This window comes from Aedes aegypti, chromosome 1 (genome assembly GCF_002204515.2).
Source record: "Aedes aegypti strain LVP_AGWG chromosome 1, AaegL5.0 Primary Assembly, whole genome shotgun sequence".
NCBI lineage: Eukaryota > Metazoa > Arthropoda > Insecta > Diptera > Culicidae > Aedes > Aedes aegypti.
The window spans coordinates 66,627,195-66,645,419 of record NC_035107.1 but is presented as its reverse complement, the minus strand read 5'-3'; the positions used below and the strand labels follow the sequence as shown (position 1 = coordinate 66,645,419).

The 18,225-nt window shown below is 36.6% G+C and overlaps 1 protein-coding gene across 1 annotated transcript in view; it reads right to left on the bottom strand.

Moving 5' to 3' along the window:
* The window catches only part of LOC5572394, a 67,340-nt gene that overhangs the window by 41,620 nt on the left and 7,495 nt on the right, over positions 1-18,225 (bottom strand). The window contains exons 3-6 of the mRNA XM_021838643.1: positions 15,398-15,522; positions 15,252-15,325; positions 15,099-15,187; positions 14,266-14,519 (exon numbers count right to left, since the gene is read on the bottom strand). Coding sequence (XP_021694335.1) covers positions 14,266-14,519; positions 15,099-15,187; positions 15,252-15,325; positions 15,398-15,522 — 542 coding nt within the window. The remainder of the gene's footprint in view (positions 1-14,265; positions 14,520-15,098; positions 15,188-15,251; positions 15,326-15,397; positions 15,523-18,225) is intronic.

The following is an 18,225-nucleotide window of genomic DNA, read 5'->3' as shown; positions in this document are numbered from 1 at the left end:
GACTGAAGAGCGCGCACAAAGAGATGCGGTCAAACACGTTTGTCACAGACAAACAGACGTAACACCTAGAACAAATCGCGATCAAAATCATAGTCGAGAGAACACGTACGCCCAATGCTAAAATCGTTGTGTTAGGCCGACGAGCCAACAGATGGCGATAGAGTGTAAACGTCAAACGCGAACAAAAACGATGCTAGCGCTGCGAGTGCTGGATTGACCACCTACATTATATTTGAATCGACCGTTAAAAAGATGATCGATGGACAATGGTGAGAGTGTGACGTCTGTTTGTCTGAGACGGTGTGTTCACGAACGATGACTGTGGTACCTTGTATCAATAAACCATGGTCGACAAGGTAAATACATCTTGTTACTGGGTAAAGCGAAGTATGCACTTCAACAGAAAAGTAATCGCCTATCTCGATGCGTGGGAAATTTCTTGCAAGAAATGCTCAAGAAAAGCATTTTTCTTTGATCGCAGTACGCAGTTGAAAAGAAATGTCAATTCAAATGGAGCTCGCTGTACGAAATTTCTTGACCATTTCTTGGGCAGAAATTTTTACTTTTCTTGAGCGGAACAGCATACTTAGCATAAAGAGTAACGCAGAATGGGTGCTGCAGATTTAGAGTGTTCTTGTTGCTGTGCGCGGGAAGCGGAAGGCTTGGAAGAGCGATGGAGATTGTGGAGTGAAAAGATAGTGTTTGGCCGTATCCGTGTTTGTTGTGTTAAGTGGAATTTCGGGAATTCCGGATGATGAGGTTACCACAGTGGCAACGAAGATGGGATCGTAAACTGGTAAGAAAATTAGTATTAAATTACAACGGATTCACTTTTTTTTGTAGACTATATATCGGCTGGATTGTCATGGAGAGTGGAAATCCTAAAAAGACAAGCCGTATGGTTGGTCTGCTTGAAATTGGTTTATTCAATATTGAATTTGGGAAGGAAGGGTTTGAAATCATTGAACATAACAAAGAGAGCCGAAATTAAATGTGTGATGTAGCACAGTAAGAGATAGGGTTATTTACGGTTTGGCACCATTCGACGATTATCGTTAGCTAAAATTGAAACGATGGATTTGCAGTACATTTCCATCAAAATACTTGATTGAATACATTAATTCTTTGTTCTTTTAATACATCGATTCTTAATATATTGATTCTTTGAATTCAAAATGACGTTGATATCGGATTGCCGATAATAGAGCTGAGGAATAATCCGCATTTATTATTGGATGGTTGCCAAAGAAACTGAGGCTGCCGACAATGGTCATACTCATATGAAAAGTTAAGTATGGAAGATCATGAGTCAGTTGAAGTATGAAGGAAGGAGCAGTGACGATTTTGTTGGTTGATACGTTGGTACTAGGTACATGATGATGAACTAGAATTTGTTTACAACAGGAGACGTTTTTCAAGAGCGGATGGCGTTGAACTGTATGTGACATTACATGGCACAACTATTAGATTGCGGATTGAACGTGGCTTGTGCACTGCACAGCGTGGCTCTTCAAGAGCGGATAAAAAAAATAAGCTGGTGCTAGGGTTGTCGCAAATTAATCGATTATTTCGATTGATCGATTAATCGACTCACTAATCGATTAATTTTTCATCGATACCTGGCTCACTCAATAATCGAGATAATCGATTAACTGACGTCGATTATTTGTCGATTTTTCTAAAATAAAATGTCCAATTCAAACCTGGGTGCTGCGGTCTGACTCAATTTGCTTGTCAAGCGGGAGCCTGATTGTCGGAGCCAAACATTCCAGATTGTGGTTATGTTACTTGTGAGAGAGTAATGTGATCTCTTGAGAAAGTATTGTAATCTCAGAGATAAAAAATATTTATTTTTGTTATTTTCTTTATATTGCAACAAATTGTTTAATAGTCTAAATAATATTTAAGACTTATTTTAACAACAGTGTACCTAATATTCACACAAGGATAAATACTTGACACTCCATGCGCAACATTTTGTCGGTTGAGTATTTCTTCTCCTTTTGGCTTTTAGCCACCCAAATAATCTTTAAAATTAAAGCGTTCGAGATGCTGACGCCATCGGTGTTTCTGAAATTGATTAATCAGAATCGTCGTTTTCGATGTTATTCGGTTTGATGCTAGGAATCGAGTTGATACATCTTATAAGCCCACCTTATTGATTGAGGGGGTATGCTACGGCCGGAATAATAAAACCATCGACATGATCCTTTCCATTGCTCCTCCGGCAACTTTTGAACGAACTCAGCGTTGTAAAGGATGGTACACAAATTATGTCACGCTAAATTTTAACTTTTTCGACCCCCTCCCCCCCTTTGTCACACTTTTTGTATGAGTCCTACGAAAATTTTGTAAGACTTGTCACGCTTGGCTCGACCCCCTCCCCCCCTTGGAGCGTGACGTAATTTGTGCATGACCCCTAATCCAAAGGCACCGTCACATAAAAATGGAATAGATCCACGGACTTCTCAGACCCACTATTAGCCGATTTCACAATGAGAAAGTCATTCGAGCTAGGACGCATTCAAGCTCTCCAGAGAGAGATCAGAGAACGAAATTTGATAAACAGAGAACTCAAAGTGACGTTTGAGAGACTAATACGACAAACTCAATTCTTCACATGACGCATGTTTCAAGATTTGCTTGAAAATAAAAAGGGATGCAATTCGCAGCACCCAAATTCAAACTACAGTGATGTTTTCCTGTAAAACACTGTTTTGTGTTAGGTTGTGTACGAACATTTATCGCACAGGCAATCATAAAACCACGAATATGTTTATAGATCTAGCAGTTATTCATTTCGATATTATCTGTGCATTAACTCCAAATTGTCGTTTTCCAAGATCACCGGTGCGAGAATTGTTTTCGTTAAACACTGTCCTATACTGCGGTGAATCGCAAGGCAGCCTGCATTTTTGTCCAATTTTAGTTTAAACAAGTTTTCAACATATATGCCTATGATCTTTCAGCTACACTAACGATACTATTAATTTGTTCGGTAAAATTTATAAAACAAAAACACCAAGTCGAATTGCCCCATAATGAAATGTGCTTTCATTACATAGTTTTGTAACGTATTATACAAAAGTTAACGGTGTTTTGATCATCTTAATATTTATCTCAAAAGGTAACAGAATGGTAGGCAAATTGTGAAACTTTTATTGATATCCAAACATGTTTCAATCTCATCAACTTATTTTTGTATTTGTTTGGATGGATGGATGGGACTCACTTGCGATTTACAGCAGTATATTGTCTATTAATTAATTGGCAATGGATCATTATTTCATTGCCCACGCTACAAATTTTTACTAACGTTTCCATGTTTTACATCCACATTCAGCGTTTTCTTAGTCTTCCCAAAGTATCTCTTGAGATTCTCCCACATTTTTAAACGAATGTTTACAATTAAGTCATGGACGATTGGTTTTGGCCATGTGATTTCGGTTCTCGTAGATCTTTGTGTGGACATTTTCTGAATATCATGTTGTACCATCGACAGCTCAAAGTACATGATTTTCTTCCACATTCAGAGAGACGTCATACCATAGATAATATTAAATAGGTTATATTCGAATTCTTCATTTAATGACAAAACACGAAGATATAACGAAATTTATATTTTTTTATACAAAAGTAAAAAAAAAAATGTAAACTCTGCGATCAATAACTAAGATTATGGAATTGATACAGATAGAGCTACAAAAATTTCTCCACAATGAGAATTTCCAGAGTTATTCTCCCGTCAATTTATCCAGGAATTCCTAGATTAATAAACTTGTATGGAACTTTCCATGGATTAATTCAAAAATTGCTCCAGGAATCACACTGCGAACATTTTTTCATAGAGATCTCTAGGAATTTTTGTAGCTGTGTAATCGCTGTAGTTGTCTCTAGGAATTCAATATTAAGCTCAAATATGAGATTCCTTCATATTTTTCAGTGATTGCTTCAGAAATTCCTTCATGGATTCTTTCCCAAATTATTTCGTGATTCATACATTTCTTTCATACAATTATTTCGTGATTCTAGACATTTCTTCAAATGATTCTTGGAATTTATCCAAAAAGATGGTAGAGATTATCCCGAATTTCATTTCTAGCAATCAATTAGTAATTTTTATAGAGATTCCTACAGTAATACCAAAGACAAATTCAAGACCTCCTTGTTCCTTGCAGTTGCCCAACATTTTATGGCTCATTAGGTAATCTAGAATGCCGTGAAAAGTGTACTGCGATCTGTCAAACTTGGGTACATTTTGCACTACCGAAGGACCGAATGCAGTACTAGAAGTGGTACCCAATCTGAGCCCGAGTGGGACGGATCTGGTAATACCGCTTTTATAAATTCTAAGACTCCTTCAGGCATTATTTTCAAGACGACTCCTCCAGGCATTTTTCAAAAAGACAAAAAAAAAAAAACTGTCGAATTAATCTCGAGCGATTCCCAAAAACATTCCAAAATATTTCTCTATCACTTCCATCTAGGATTCCTATGAAACGCTCTACTAGAAACCCCCCATGAAACCGTACACGACGTCCTCTATATTCACCTGCAATATTTGCCTTAAGAATCCTTACAGAAAATGCTCCACGAATTCCACCAGGAGTCGTCCACAGATTCATCTTGATTTTTTCTAGAAATTGTTCAAATGATTCCTTCAAAAAACCCTATTAGGATTCCTGCGAGAATTCCTTCAGAAATTCCTCCAGACGTTACTAAGAGATTTTTTCTACGATTTCAACCAGGGTATCTAATAAAAACTTTTCCTCGGATTTCTTGGAGAACTTCTTGGAGTATTTCCTGAATGAATTCTAGGAAACAATCTGGAGGATTTTTTTAAGAAAACCCAGAAGAAATAATTGGAGAAATTCCGAAGGAGAAGAAAACTGTCCAAAACTGCGTTTCCAGATTTATCATTGTAATGGAAGAGTTTTTACATGTATTCTTCAAAGAATTTCAGGAATAATACTTGTTGTTTTTTTAATAAAGAAACCTTGTAAGAAATTTCAGTATGAATTTTTTGAGGAATAATCGGTAGACTTCATGGAAATCTTGTAAAAACAAATGAGGGATTCCTGAAATACAAAAACTCGAGATTCTGGCCGATTTTAGGAGGAATGACTGTAAAAAAACAGATAGAATCCCTTGAAAAAAATCTGGAGCAATTCCTAGAATAAAGCGTAGAGGAATCGCTGGATAAATTTATAAAGGAAAATCGTCGGAATTTGTGTTTGAACACACCCAAGCCGTTCCCAAGGGGACGTTAGCCACAAGGAAGGACGTTTCAAGTAATACTGTTTCATATGGTATGCCCTCTTCAACATCTAATCCAATTTCTCTCGCCGTTCCCTTACGGTACCTATCTATCTAGTATTAATTGCTTTCTTCTCCATGCTCCCTCCTACTTCGAGCAAAATAGACCGATATGCCGATAAACAAATTCAATATAATTATCACGGTCGATACCTTTGTATGTTAATATTTGCCTATAAATCCTCAAATGTACTTGATTCCAACGAAAATAGCTTGGACATGAAGTGCCATTCTATAACTCTTTATTTTTGCATTCGTTTTTTTAACTGATTAACAGAAACTTCGTTGTTTCGTTTAGTATGTTGTGGGTCAAGCACTATCAAAGTTACCCCGTTTTATGGTACTCAAAAAAACGGTTGAACCGATTTGCTTCATTTTTTCACAACAGACTCTCGTCAATGTACAGTTTTGAAAAGCAAGTTACCGAACATGAGAAAAAACTGTAACTTGAGATATTAACGTGAGTCATGGCTACGCGATTAAGATTATTAAAATGGAAGAGTTTTTTTGAGAACTTGTGGTGGTGCAAATATATTGAGAAACAAAAAAGTTATAGCGATTTGAATATTTATTTATGGCAGAATATTGAAGCTGCTGACAAAAAATGCCTAGGAAAATCTTCGGTAGACTTTTAGAAAAAAAGCGAAAGCAATAACTGATAAAAAATTTCTGAAGCAAAATCTGGAATAATCCCCTGTAATATTTCCAAAAAAAATCCTGATAGAACCTGCGAGAAATATCTGGAACAAATCCTTGTAGAATGCATGGAGGAGTCTTTGAAAACGATCATGAAATAATTTAAAAACAAAAAAAAATTAGGAATTTTTGGAAGCATGGTGAAATTATGGGTGAAATCCCTAAAAAAAATTCTGTCGGTAGCATCCCTGGTGGAATTCCTATGAGAGTCACTGGATGAATTCCTTTTGCAATTGTTTCAAAATCATTGGCCATTTTCGCCCTCAATGCATGATGTGAAATTTTAACGTTTTAACCTCAACAAAGGACCATAACAAAATATCCAGGTTTCCTGAGGAAAAGGGGAAATATCCAGGTCTTACTCCAAGAATTCTGCCAGAAGTTTCCATTAATATTCGCCCCTATTTAATTATTGAAATTTTTAAAATGAATTCATAAAGGATTCAATTCTAAAAATTTATTCAACATTTCCTCAGAGATTTTCTTTGAAGATTTCTGCAGCTGTTTTGCCTGAACATTTTCACGTGTCAAAAGTCTTTCAAAAGTATCAAGAAATTTATTCGTAAACTATCGTCAAGCTACCATTTCCCGTGCATTTAAAAAAAAATCTGCACTTGAAAAAATTGTATATTTTTTCCAAATAATTTCCAAAAAAATCTTCAAAAACTGTATTTACAAATTTCATGTTAAAATCGCCTCGTACCGTTCTATGTGACTATTTACCGTGCGTCTAGTTTTCGTCAATAACAATTTCTTCAGAATTTACCCCCAGATTTATTTTAAAAAATAATCTAATAATTTCCAAGTCGTGTCTAGTACACGACACTGAAGACTGTAAGGCCGTCGAGGGTGAAATACGCGTACCTGTCAAAGCATACAAACACTAGTGGAATTAAATGGTATAGTACTAAATTCGGTTTCTCATTTACTAATAATTCCTAAAAAAAATCCTAGACGTTTCTCTGAAGACTTTGAAAAATGACTGGAAAATTTTATTTATATTCAGCTGAAATTCCTAGTGAAAATCATGACGAAATGCATACAGTAATACAGATGGATAATACGAAAAGTAACACTTTTGGTAATGTCACGAGAAATGCCAAAAAATCTTCAAAATACTCTTAAAGAAATTCCTGGCCTGATTATATGATAAATGGATCTCACATCCCCTATTTCCTGTTCAGTTTTTCTTTGTTTTCTTAATTTTTGTTTGGTTTCTTATTGTTTTCTTCTGGTTCCTGTTTGGTGCCTTTTTGCAGGAAAGAACTAAAAAGTTCCAGTCCTATACAATTCCTGGTCGAGTTAACATGAGAACGGGTCAACGGATTTGCATTTTTTTTTGTTCACTGATTTGTCCAGGACTCCGACGCATTCGTGCGAGGGAAAATTCAATAAACTTTAAAGATAACGTTAGGAAATTGTGTGTGTTGTACTTTGTATAATAAACGCCCATAAACGCGCAGTATGCCGAGATAGCTAGGTTGTAATGCGAAAAAAAACGAATGGATTAATAGAAAAAATTCTTTTAATCTTTGCCGTTTTCCTCCTTGCAGAATTGTGAAAAAATATTCAGATGGTAGAAAATTCTGAAGTAACCTGAACAGAGCTTACCTGAGTAAACTGGATATCGCCGAAGTTAGCTAGAAATTCCCGAGTCAATCTAAAAGTGTTCAGTAGATATAAAAAAAATCTTGAAAAATGAATCAAAAGTTCATTTGAAAATCGTGCAGGAACTCATTCCAAAATATCCCTAAAATTTTTTGACAATTCCGTAAACATTCAAGTGCTTCTGATTAATACGAATTGTTTTACAATTTCTTTAAGTTATTCCCTATAAATTACAATTAATCATGACACAAAATATCAATGGAAATTCAATCAAATTACTCTCCAGGAATAAGGAAACAAAACATAAATTTTCTACAAAGCTCGTTCATGTATGTTTTGCATAAATGGTTCAGTTCTATGGGCTTGTTTTTTCATTTCCATAATGTAAATCATGCAAAACGGGAGAGGGAGGGATTAGCTTCAGAATTATAAATGTTAACCATTGGTTCAACGAAGTTGTATACTACCCAGTGAACCAAGTATCGTATAAGAATGTGCATCCAAAATCACATATTCGTACGTCAAAAATCAGAATCGCACAACATGCCAAATAAGGCATTATCAATGTCAACACAAGTTGTATACAAATCCCCAATACGATTCATAAACGACAATCTGTGTTGACAAACAAAACATCATATATAGAGCATCACAAAATCGCGTTATGTTGTATAAACTGACAGATCGTATATCAATCCAGAAAGCATCATATGAAATCACAATAACTTAGCAAAAATTGCCTCCCAAACTTGGTATCTGCTGATGATGGGCCTCACAGAACAACATAGCAAGTGTCGCTGAACATGAAACATGCGTTAATATTGGCAAATAATCACCACTCTGTTATATGATCCTTGGTGGTACAGTAGTAAGGTGTCCGCTCCCTAATTCAGAGGTCGCACGTTTGAGGCTTACTGGAGACTTTTTTTTATTTTCATTCAAATTTTGTGGCATCGTATTTCTGATCAGAGAAAGTCTGAAAAAGTCGTGCTAAGTACGCATATAGCGTCTGTTTGTCTGTGTATATAGCCTCCACTTTGGTACGTATATAGCCTTTTCGTGCATTCTATACGATTGAATTGATTCATATAGAATGATGTATAACAAAAGTTATATCTACCAAAATGTTGGCTGGGTAATAACATACTGAAATTCATCTTGATTTGAAAAAAAAATTGCTCAAAAAAACAATTTACTAAGCCATGAACCTCAACTTCATGCTTCGAAAATTGGATTAGTTCTATTAAATTTTAGAAGAATTTCACCGTGCACGTCGATCCGTATTTACAAGGATTTATCTATTAGGAGCAATTCTCAAAACTGTTCAATTTAAATTTCGAGCAAGTTAGCACGGCTGGGGTTACATGAAATGTAAAATTTCGTAATAATGTAAAATTTTACTACAGAAACATTGTGCTAATAAATGAAACAAACTTTAAAGAACGAAATACCGGCTAACACTTATTGTCATCATGTTTAAAACTTAGTATTTAATTTTGCCCCACCCGTTTTAGCTTACTCCGGTGTACCTTATAGCAGTAATATCTCAAATTTTCAAAAAAAAAATGTCAATTAATTCGATTAATCGAAAAATACAAGTCGATTAATCGTTATCGATTATCGTCATTCTTGGACAGTAATCGATTACCAACTAATCGATTAATTGAGATTTTGCGACAACCCTAGCTGGTGCACAGCGTTGCTCCCGGAGAGCGTATTGAAGAAACTGGTGCACAGTATTGCTCTTCGAGAGCGTATTGAAAAGACTGGTGCATTGCACAGTGTTGCTCTTCGAGAGCGAAGGAGGAAATTAGCGTATTACACAGTGCTGATCGTTATAAACGCAATGTAAACACGTTTAACGTAGAAAATACTTGTCGGATAGAAAGAATGTTTTAAAGACAGAGAAGAGTCATATATTCCTTGTCATTACATTAACGTACACTGGATTCTTTCGGACTTGTAAACGTTGAGTCAATGAAAGATTGTATTGTAGAGATTGAGGTGATAACGGTTCTTAAACGACATAGCTTTTTGTCACACTGGTCCACTAAATGAATTGATAGAAGCAAAGAAAAAAAGATTGATTGAACAATAGATGGCTATGGCTATGAAAAAAAAAGAAATTTGTGACGATAGATGCGTCATCATCATTCAAACATTGGAGCTAAGTTGGTGATTAGACCTATTCATATTTTCAAAAATGTCTGGAAACTCCCCAGTCAACCAATACTTTGATTTTTCATTGCGAAATGAACTTCTGGCCAAAATTTCACTCAATTTAGAGTAAATTTAGTTGTGCTTCAAATCAATTATGTGTTTTTGGGCTATTTTCAAGCTTTAAAAAATCATAACTACCACACGAAACATCAAAATTTATCGGAAATACTTCTACATAGTAGTTTATCCAATTCTACGAACTTTTGCTGAACACAAGTTTATGATTGGAGCAAGTTTTAACATAGTTTGGTTGAGGTTTGTATCTCGAGGTTCTTGAAAATCTCTTTTTTCGGGAATTGTTTTCACTGAACAACATGCCTGCATGTAAATTTCGGATTTTGAATTTCCAGACATGATGACAATGCATATCTAAAAGTCAATCCCGTTCAAAGTAACCATTTATCTTACGAAAATAAATTGTAAAAAATAGGTAATTATGAAGCACATTTGTAAATCCACTGTGGGTGAGCCAAGAGCACCACCGTGAGCTTCAATGAATACAAAAAAATGAACACGTTAGCACTGCCTTTTCTCAGTCGATGATGATGATTGTTTTCAAATCGTTCTAAATGATCAGTGAAATGCGATCAAAACAATCATCACTCGGAAAGAAAAAGCAATGCTAACTTGTTCAATTCATTCGTTTCCGGTACATGTGGCATGCATGATTTGACTATCATCAGGTTGCGATGCGGTGCTCGATCTTTGGGCATTTATTATAATTTATTGCCTTTAGCAACATGTAATCTGTTGATGGTCAATGAATTCATAAATGTATTATGTTTAATTCCCGTTGACTAGGGCCTGAAAAAATAATACCAATGCATGTTTTATATACCATATATATTGAGAAAACTGTAATTTCTGGGTACAGCGGAGTACAAATTTGGATCAAACAATGTTAAAACTCACTTTAATCTTGTTAGCGTGTTCGACAAACTTTAACAGAATAGAATTAGCTTTCAAATAGTGGTAATAGCAAGTGGTTTTGATTTTCCACATGCTAGTTATGATTTTTCAAACCTTAAAATAAGCCCAAAAACACATTTTCAACTTGAAGCATACTGAAATCTTTATCAAATGAGCTGAAAATTTGACGAGACATTGTTCTTAGCATGAGAATTCCGAATACTGCTTGACCGGTAGATTTCCAGACATTTTTTTAAATATGAACAGGTCTATTGGTGATGATGCTAATCATGAAACTAAGTAAGTCTGAGTAGACACATGGGAAGCATCAGTTTCCAAATACAAATGCTCATGCGATGAGGTGATGACGTTTTAACACGAATAGACAATTATAATAATCTTCAATAAAATCATTTGTTAGTAATAGATATCAGAGCAACTGAGCACGCTGAGTATACTTGCTGTATTGTTAGTATATTGTGTTGAGAAGTTGGAGGTTTTGTTACATTGAGTGACCACTGCGCTTATATTGCTGTGTGCGTTTGAAACGCAAATTTCAAATACGGGAACACCAAACGCAGCAAGGTTTTTCACATCGAAGACAAAGTCAAAGAATGATTTTCGTTGCTATATTGGCGGTGATATAGAGCATGGTTTCTAAGGGTCCATTGACTTCTTCGTATTTAAAAAGTAAAAAAACGCAATGTATATTGTGTTTGTTTTATATTGTATATTGTGACTTTATATGGTATTCCACCAAAGAAAAATATATGAAACATATAATATGAAATTTGCAATCGAGACTGACAAATGAAAACCTTTTTAATAAATAGATGGAACAAGAAAGTATTCAAATAACATATGAAATAAAACTATAAATTGAACTTTAACACTTCACTTTTGCAAAAAAAAAAAATAAAAAACTAAAATCACTAGTAAGGCGAGCAAATACCTTTAAACTCTAATATGTGTTGCTTATCTTGACAGATAGCCCTATTTCGTCTGCGATTTACTAGTGGTTTTAGTTTTTTTTTTCAAAAGTGAAGTGTTAAAGTTCAATTTGTAGTTTTAAACATACTCTAATAATCCCTCCCCTAAAATTAATATAAAAAGTGTAGTGAACATATGAAATGTTTTTTTAAGGCACCTTGTGCTCGTGGCCACTACTGTGCCGGAATCAGTTGATCTGTAGCTTCTTCTTTACCGATACAGATCTATTTTCAACTTATCTATATTTATATCTTATTTTCACTCTCTCCTACTCTTTTACTCTCACACCGAGCAGGTAGGAGAGAGCTCTGTTGTTAGTGAAGCTAGCTGCCTGCGAAGAGGGTTAGTTTGTCTCAGTCACCATCTGATACTGACGGAGGATGGATGTTCTCCCCAAAGCACGGTCCTCCGTGAGGCGTCTTCTGGCTGGACGGGTTTTTTTTGTGGAGGGGCTGGGAATCGAACCCATGACCTTCCGCTTATGAAGCGAAAGCGTAACCTCAAGGCTACAGACCCCCCTTATATGAAATGTTAGACAAATTACTTCGGGCTGTGCATTTTTATTCTGAAGCTGATTTAATTGCTTGAGAGTTCTGTTTGATCTTTCGACCTTGACGCTTGCTCCTGCGGGGGCGAGTGACGAGGGTAGGATCAAACATGTCGCGCGTCGGTCGAGTAGTGAAATGAAAAAGCGCCGCGAATCGTTTGTAGTGTTTGATCTATTGATCGAGTCGCTTGCTCCTGCGTGGGCGAGTGATGAACACTTGTTCGGGGTACAGTGCGTTTATCGAATTATATGGCGAATCCGGTTAGGCGTGATTTTATCATGGATCGCATCACCAACCATTGGTGACTCCCAGATCTTTACCTCATCCCACTAACCCAATACCCTTTCCATGACAACTGTGGAGATGCAGAGGTATACTCGGTCTCTAGTAACAACGGTTGTCTAACTAACATTCCTTCCCTTCCCCGATGACCGTGAGGACGTGGCCGGCGCCGTTAATGACATTTAAAATTTGAGCTCTCGATTTGTGCACATTGAAGAATGGTAAGCTATTGGGGGACGGACCTGGTGTAGTGGTTAGAACACACGCCTCTCACGCCGAGGACCTGGGATCGAATCCCATCCCCAAGATAGTCACTAAAAATTTCAGTGACGACTTCCTTCGGAAGGGAAGTAAAGCCGTTGGTCCCGAGATGAACTAGTAGCCCAGGGCTAAAAATCTCGTTAATAAAGAAAAAAAAAAGGTAAGCTAATCCCAAGTCCCATTCATAAATTCCCTGTGCAACCTCGATTGTTCTGGTCAATCACGGAGTAGCAACTACGAATTGTCGGTCATCTATGCTCATGCTCATGAAGCTGATTTAATTGCTTGATTTAATTCCAGATGTAGTTGCCTGCTGTTGAAACCAATATTTGAACTAAATATTATTGGAAATAGAACGGTATTCTAAAATTATTGACGCCTAATGAAACTAACACATTAATAGACAGGTTTATTGATGCAGATTAGAGATGTATGAGAAAAAACAACAGGAACTGGAGCACTGTATTATTGAAATGTCTACACGTTGACAATGAGGTTAGAAATAACACTAAATGAGAATTTCTTGATTGGTGTGTTACTGTTATAGTAAATAAGTATGACACCAATGTGATGTGTGGAAAATAGCATTCGAGTGTCCGGGATTTCAGGAATAGCGATGTCTATAAGAACGTATACCGTGATCTGGAGTACTACAACATTGAAGTGACAATTTGAAAGAGTCACGTTCCAGGTAAATTTAAAATTTGAAAAAAAAAATTGGTGGTGTATCGAAGCATAGGAAAGAAATTTGCTCAAGCACGAAAAAAGGTAAAGTTTTTAATGAAAATATGAAGACTAATGGAAGGGAAGGTTAAAGCTTTCTTCAAATATAACGTCCTCATAAAAAGGGAAGGAAATAATAATAGCACGGAACTCTCCTAATTTATGCTTTCTTGAAACTAGAAGGAGGTGATAGTACATACGTTCACAGAATACAAGAAAGGGTCGAAAGTCAAAACAAACTAAATTTCCGAACCTAATTTAACATAAAAAAAAAAAAAAGAAGATGTGGTACCTTGCAACAAGGTAAATACATCTGGGGTGCTGCAGATTTAGAGTGTTCTTGTTGCTGTGCACGGGAAGCGGAAGGCTTGGAAGAGCGATGGAGATTGTGGAGTAAAGAATAGTGTTTGGCCGTATCCGTGTTTGTTGTGTTAAGTGGAATTCCGGATAATGAGTTTACCACAATGACTATGCTTGACGCATACATGCATTAAATAAGCATTAAATTTGGTCTATATTCTGATATAGGACTATTTCAATGCTATGCAGTGTTTTGACGTGCTGTAAGCTCTGTGAACGTTCTGTCGAATAAAAGCGATACAAGCGCTACGAGTGAGCATGTATATTATTACAAATATTACGATGAAATAAATCCGCGTGTTACGTCTGTATGTCTGTGGTGTTTCAGTGCAAAGAAAACCAAATGAATTACCTTGAACAACCGTAGCATCGCGCGCGTCGGTAACGTGGCTTGTCTGTACAAGGATGTCGTACAGATTTTCCGTCCAGTTGTTCGCCAAACACGCGGGAATCAGATCGTTACTGAGCCTAACCGGTGCGTTCAACTTAAGGATAGCTAAATCGTAGTGCTTGCTGTTGTCCACGAATTTCGGATGGCAATTTATTTCCGCAAACGCCTTGTCTCCGTTTGCCTCGATTCGTACCTTTACTGGATGAGAGGCGCTCCTTGAATTTTGAGAAAAAATATACTTAATTACTTACAAATATTGAACCCTTTCAGGACGGTTGAGTCGCGTATTGACCTAGCTTGTATATTTAGATGTAACTATTGAGTCTAATTGGACATGTTTTAATTCAATAAAATGCTTCTCACAGACAAACAGACGTCACACTCTCATCGATGTCCATCGACCACGTTTTTAACGGTCGATTCAAATATATGGTAGGTGACCAATCCATCGTTTTTGTTCGTGTTTTACGTATACACATTACCGCCACCTGTTGGCCCATCGGCCAAATACAGTGGTTTTAGTATTGGACGTGCATGTTCGCGTAACTATGATTTTCATCACGATTTGTTCTATGTTACGTCTATTTGTCTGTGCGTAAAGTATCTTAGATTGTATTATGACAAAATTTTACGCTTTTGAAATATTCTATTATGTCTTCAATGGCCTGGTAGAAAAAAAGGATTTGAACTCTTTTTCCGTGATCCATGCTACATCTGAACAGAATAGCTCATATTCGTACGTGGAATGTGGGTAGAAAAACAAATCGTCCTGAAAGGGTTTTATCTAATCTCACCTAATGCACTTGCAAGTTGTTACGACATGGGATTCCTCCACCAAAACTCCATTGCACTCCAGGTCACCTTTTTCATTGACCAACATCACCTAATCAACATCGGCGCAAAGCTTGAAATCGGGGAAAGAGTCCTAATATGCCACACATACTTACGTTGTGCCGGAATCGATTGTTGAAACAATCTCCATTGCGTCGTTTTCTCGTTAGAGTCTGGAACCTTTCGCATTCTAAAATGAGTTGGAAAAGATTCGATCATTCGATGTGTGCTAATATTTCTCCAATAAACACGCAGTGAGTACCAAGTTCGCTGATTCGCTTCTGTCTTTTGTCCTGTTTGGGTTCACTTTCGGCGAAAACTTCATTGATCCATGGCATGTACCATTGAATGTTGACAAACATAGTGAACTTTAGCGGGTCGTTAACTCTGTGAGCCGAATTTGATCGTCAGGATTATGAAAAAGGGGGGAAAGTGGTAAATCATTGATCAAGGAAACCCTATTAATCCGACAATTGTACTTCAGTCTCGAAATTGTTATCAATAACTCTCAGGATTCGCATAAAATTTACCGCAGGATTCCCATCGAATTCCTCTCAGGGTTCTCATTAGAATCTGTTGATGATTCTAATCAGAATTATCGCAAATTTAACATAAGATACTTTTCAGGATTCAACCATTGACGTAGCTAGGATTTTTTATGGAGGGAATTTCCTTTGTGATTCTCTCACGAACTTTTCAGGTATTCAACTGTATTCAGAGATTCCCCTAAGAATTTATATGGGGATTTCTTCTTGAATTATATCCGTAACTTTTCAGTGCTTTCTTCAAGAACTTCTTCATTCCTTGTTGAGTGCTCGCCCGAGTCAGTCGACTATCGCGCTTTGTGATCTACGATCAATCGAAGTTTATTTTTCCCAAGTCTATGGGTTTTTTCACTGGCCGATTGGAAATCATACCGCCGATAGTGCACCCGCACAAGGAGCAGTTACCATTGGCCGAGCCCAGATTGGTAGACTGAGCGGTTCCACGCAAAATCGGTAAACGATGAAACTCGACTACCTTGGATTCAAATGGAATTTTGCAAATAGCTTCGATATAAGAGAATAAGTTTTTTCCACTGGTGGAGAGACCATTTGAAATCAAGAGTAACTTCTGATAAGGGCGTATGTATTTTTAGCATCACCATTTCAAAAAAAATTGTACCTTGGAAACCGTTTGTTATAGAGAAATAGTGTCTGAGGAGGGATGGTAGACAATCAAATAGGCTTTGTAAAAAAAATATACACTGAAAAAAAATTACTTTTATTTTCATGAAAAAATCGAAATTAAACCTTACAACACAAATTGCAAAAAATAGGTATCTTCGATTTTTTTCAAATTTTTTCTGTAAAATTTCAATGTAAAACCAGATGTTTTAAGCACAGTTTCAACATGGTGCAATCTAAAATAAAAAAGTTTTTCTAAGAGCAACTCTTGGTGCATTTCTGAAAATTCAATTTCTGGCCGTAGAAAAGACGTTTTGATGCTGTAATAACAATGATCTTCCTAAAACTATCCGTTTTCAAGATATTTGGGATTCAATTATATTAATATCATAAAACTTAAGAAAATACGCCCGTTTCATAAGTTACTCCAGATGCTCCACCAACAATGTTTATCTCTTTCCACATTAATATCCCATGTTTTAAGGGCAGTTTCAACATGGTACAATTTAAAATAAAAATGTTTTTCTAAGGGCAACTTTTGGTGTATTTCTGAAAATTCAATTTCTGGTTATAGAAAAGCCGTTTTGATGCTGCAATATAATTCTTTATCCAAAAACAATTCAAAATTCTAATATCAATGATCTTCCTATAAGATTTGGGATTGAATTATATCAATATCATAAAACTTAAGAAAATACGCCCGTTTCTAGCATTATTCCAGATGCTCCATCAACAATGGAGTTAATCTCTTTCCACATTAATCTCTTTCCACATTATTGGGTATTTCGTTCACAACTTTACTGCGCAGTCAGTTTTCATTTTCAAGTGCGAGAATGTAAATAAAAGTGCGATCCTGTATCAAATTTTGTTGGTGTCTTCAGCGCACTTATTCTACGATTTATAATGAATGAGTGCGCTGAAGACATCAACAATATTATTAGCCACCACCAATTCCCTCCAAAATTATCCGTCAAACAAACCAAGTCAAATACGGAGGCAATGAAAACAATAGTTGATCAAGCGCTCGGCTCGCTCGGGGCACATTCTCTGTTTCGCTCGAAACACTAGCGGGTACATAGCGATACATACATACTTCAACGAATTCTTTGTTCTCTTAGTGCTTGAACTAGATTTTTTATATGCGTTTCCTATCTAGGTGTCGTGACCGTACGTCACATCTCGACCACAACCTACACAAGAATGCCCAGAGCCTGATCATTCCCTGCCTTTTATAGCGGATTCTATCGAACTTTTCTATCTACCCACTCTCAATTTTCTCTTACTCGAAGTACCTCCCATTTTGCTTACCCGTACAAGCGTATACCTGGCCATGCTGGCGAATCAGTTAACGTTAACGTTCAATATTAGAGCAAAATGGATCTCACAAAAGTGTACAAGTGCTGTAGACCATTTCCGAAGAGTAACAAAAAATGTTCATCATCGAAACGTTTTTTAACCGAAGAAATGATTCAAAAACTAGTTGCCATGCAATGTGAAGTTCCTCTTAATACGTCGTTGAAGATTTGCGGCTCATGCCGTGTGTCTGTGTATCGTTTTAATCCGCAAATCAACAATCGTGAAGACCAACCTGCAACGTCGAGTGCGAATCAACCGTTATCATCACAGGATCGTTTTAATCCGCAAGTCAACAATCGTGAGGACCAACCTGCAACGTCGAATGTTAATCAACCGTTACCATCACAGGATGGTTTAGAGGAGATACCATCAGCAAGCTCGATAGTGTCAGCATCATCTAAAAACAGTGATGTACCAGACTACTCCAGAATTCATAACATCGAGCTCTTCAACATGGGAATTTCTGGTATCAGCGTGTCACCGGTTTCGTTGAGAAAACTCGAACAGATCAGTTACCCCCAACAAAAATTCAAGGAAATCACAAACGGTATGCGAAGAAGCATTTTCA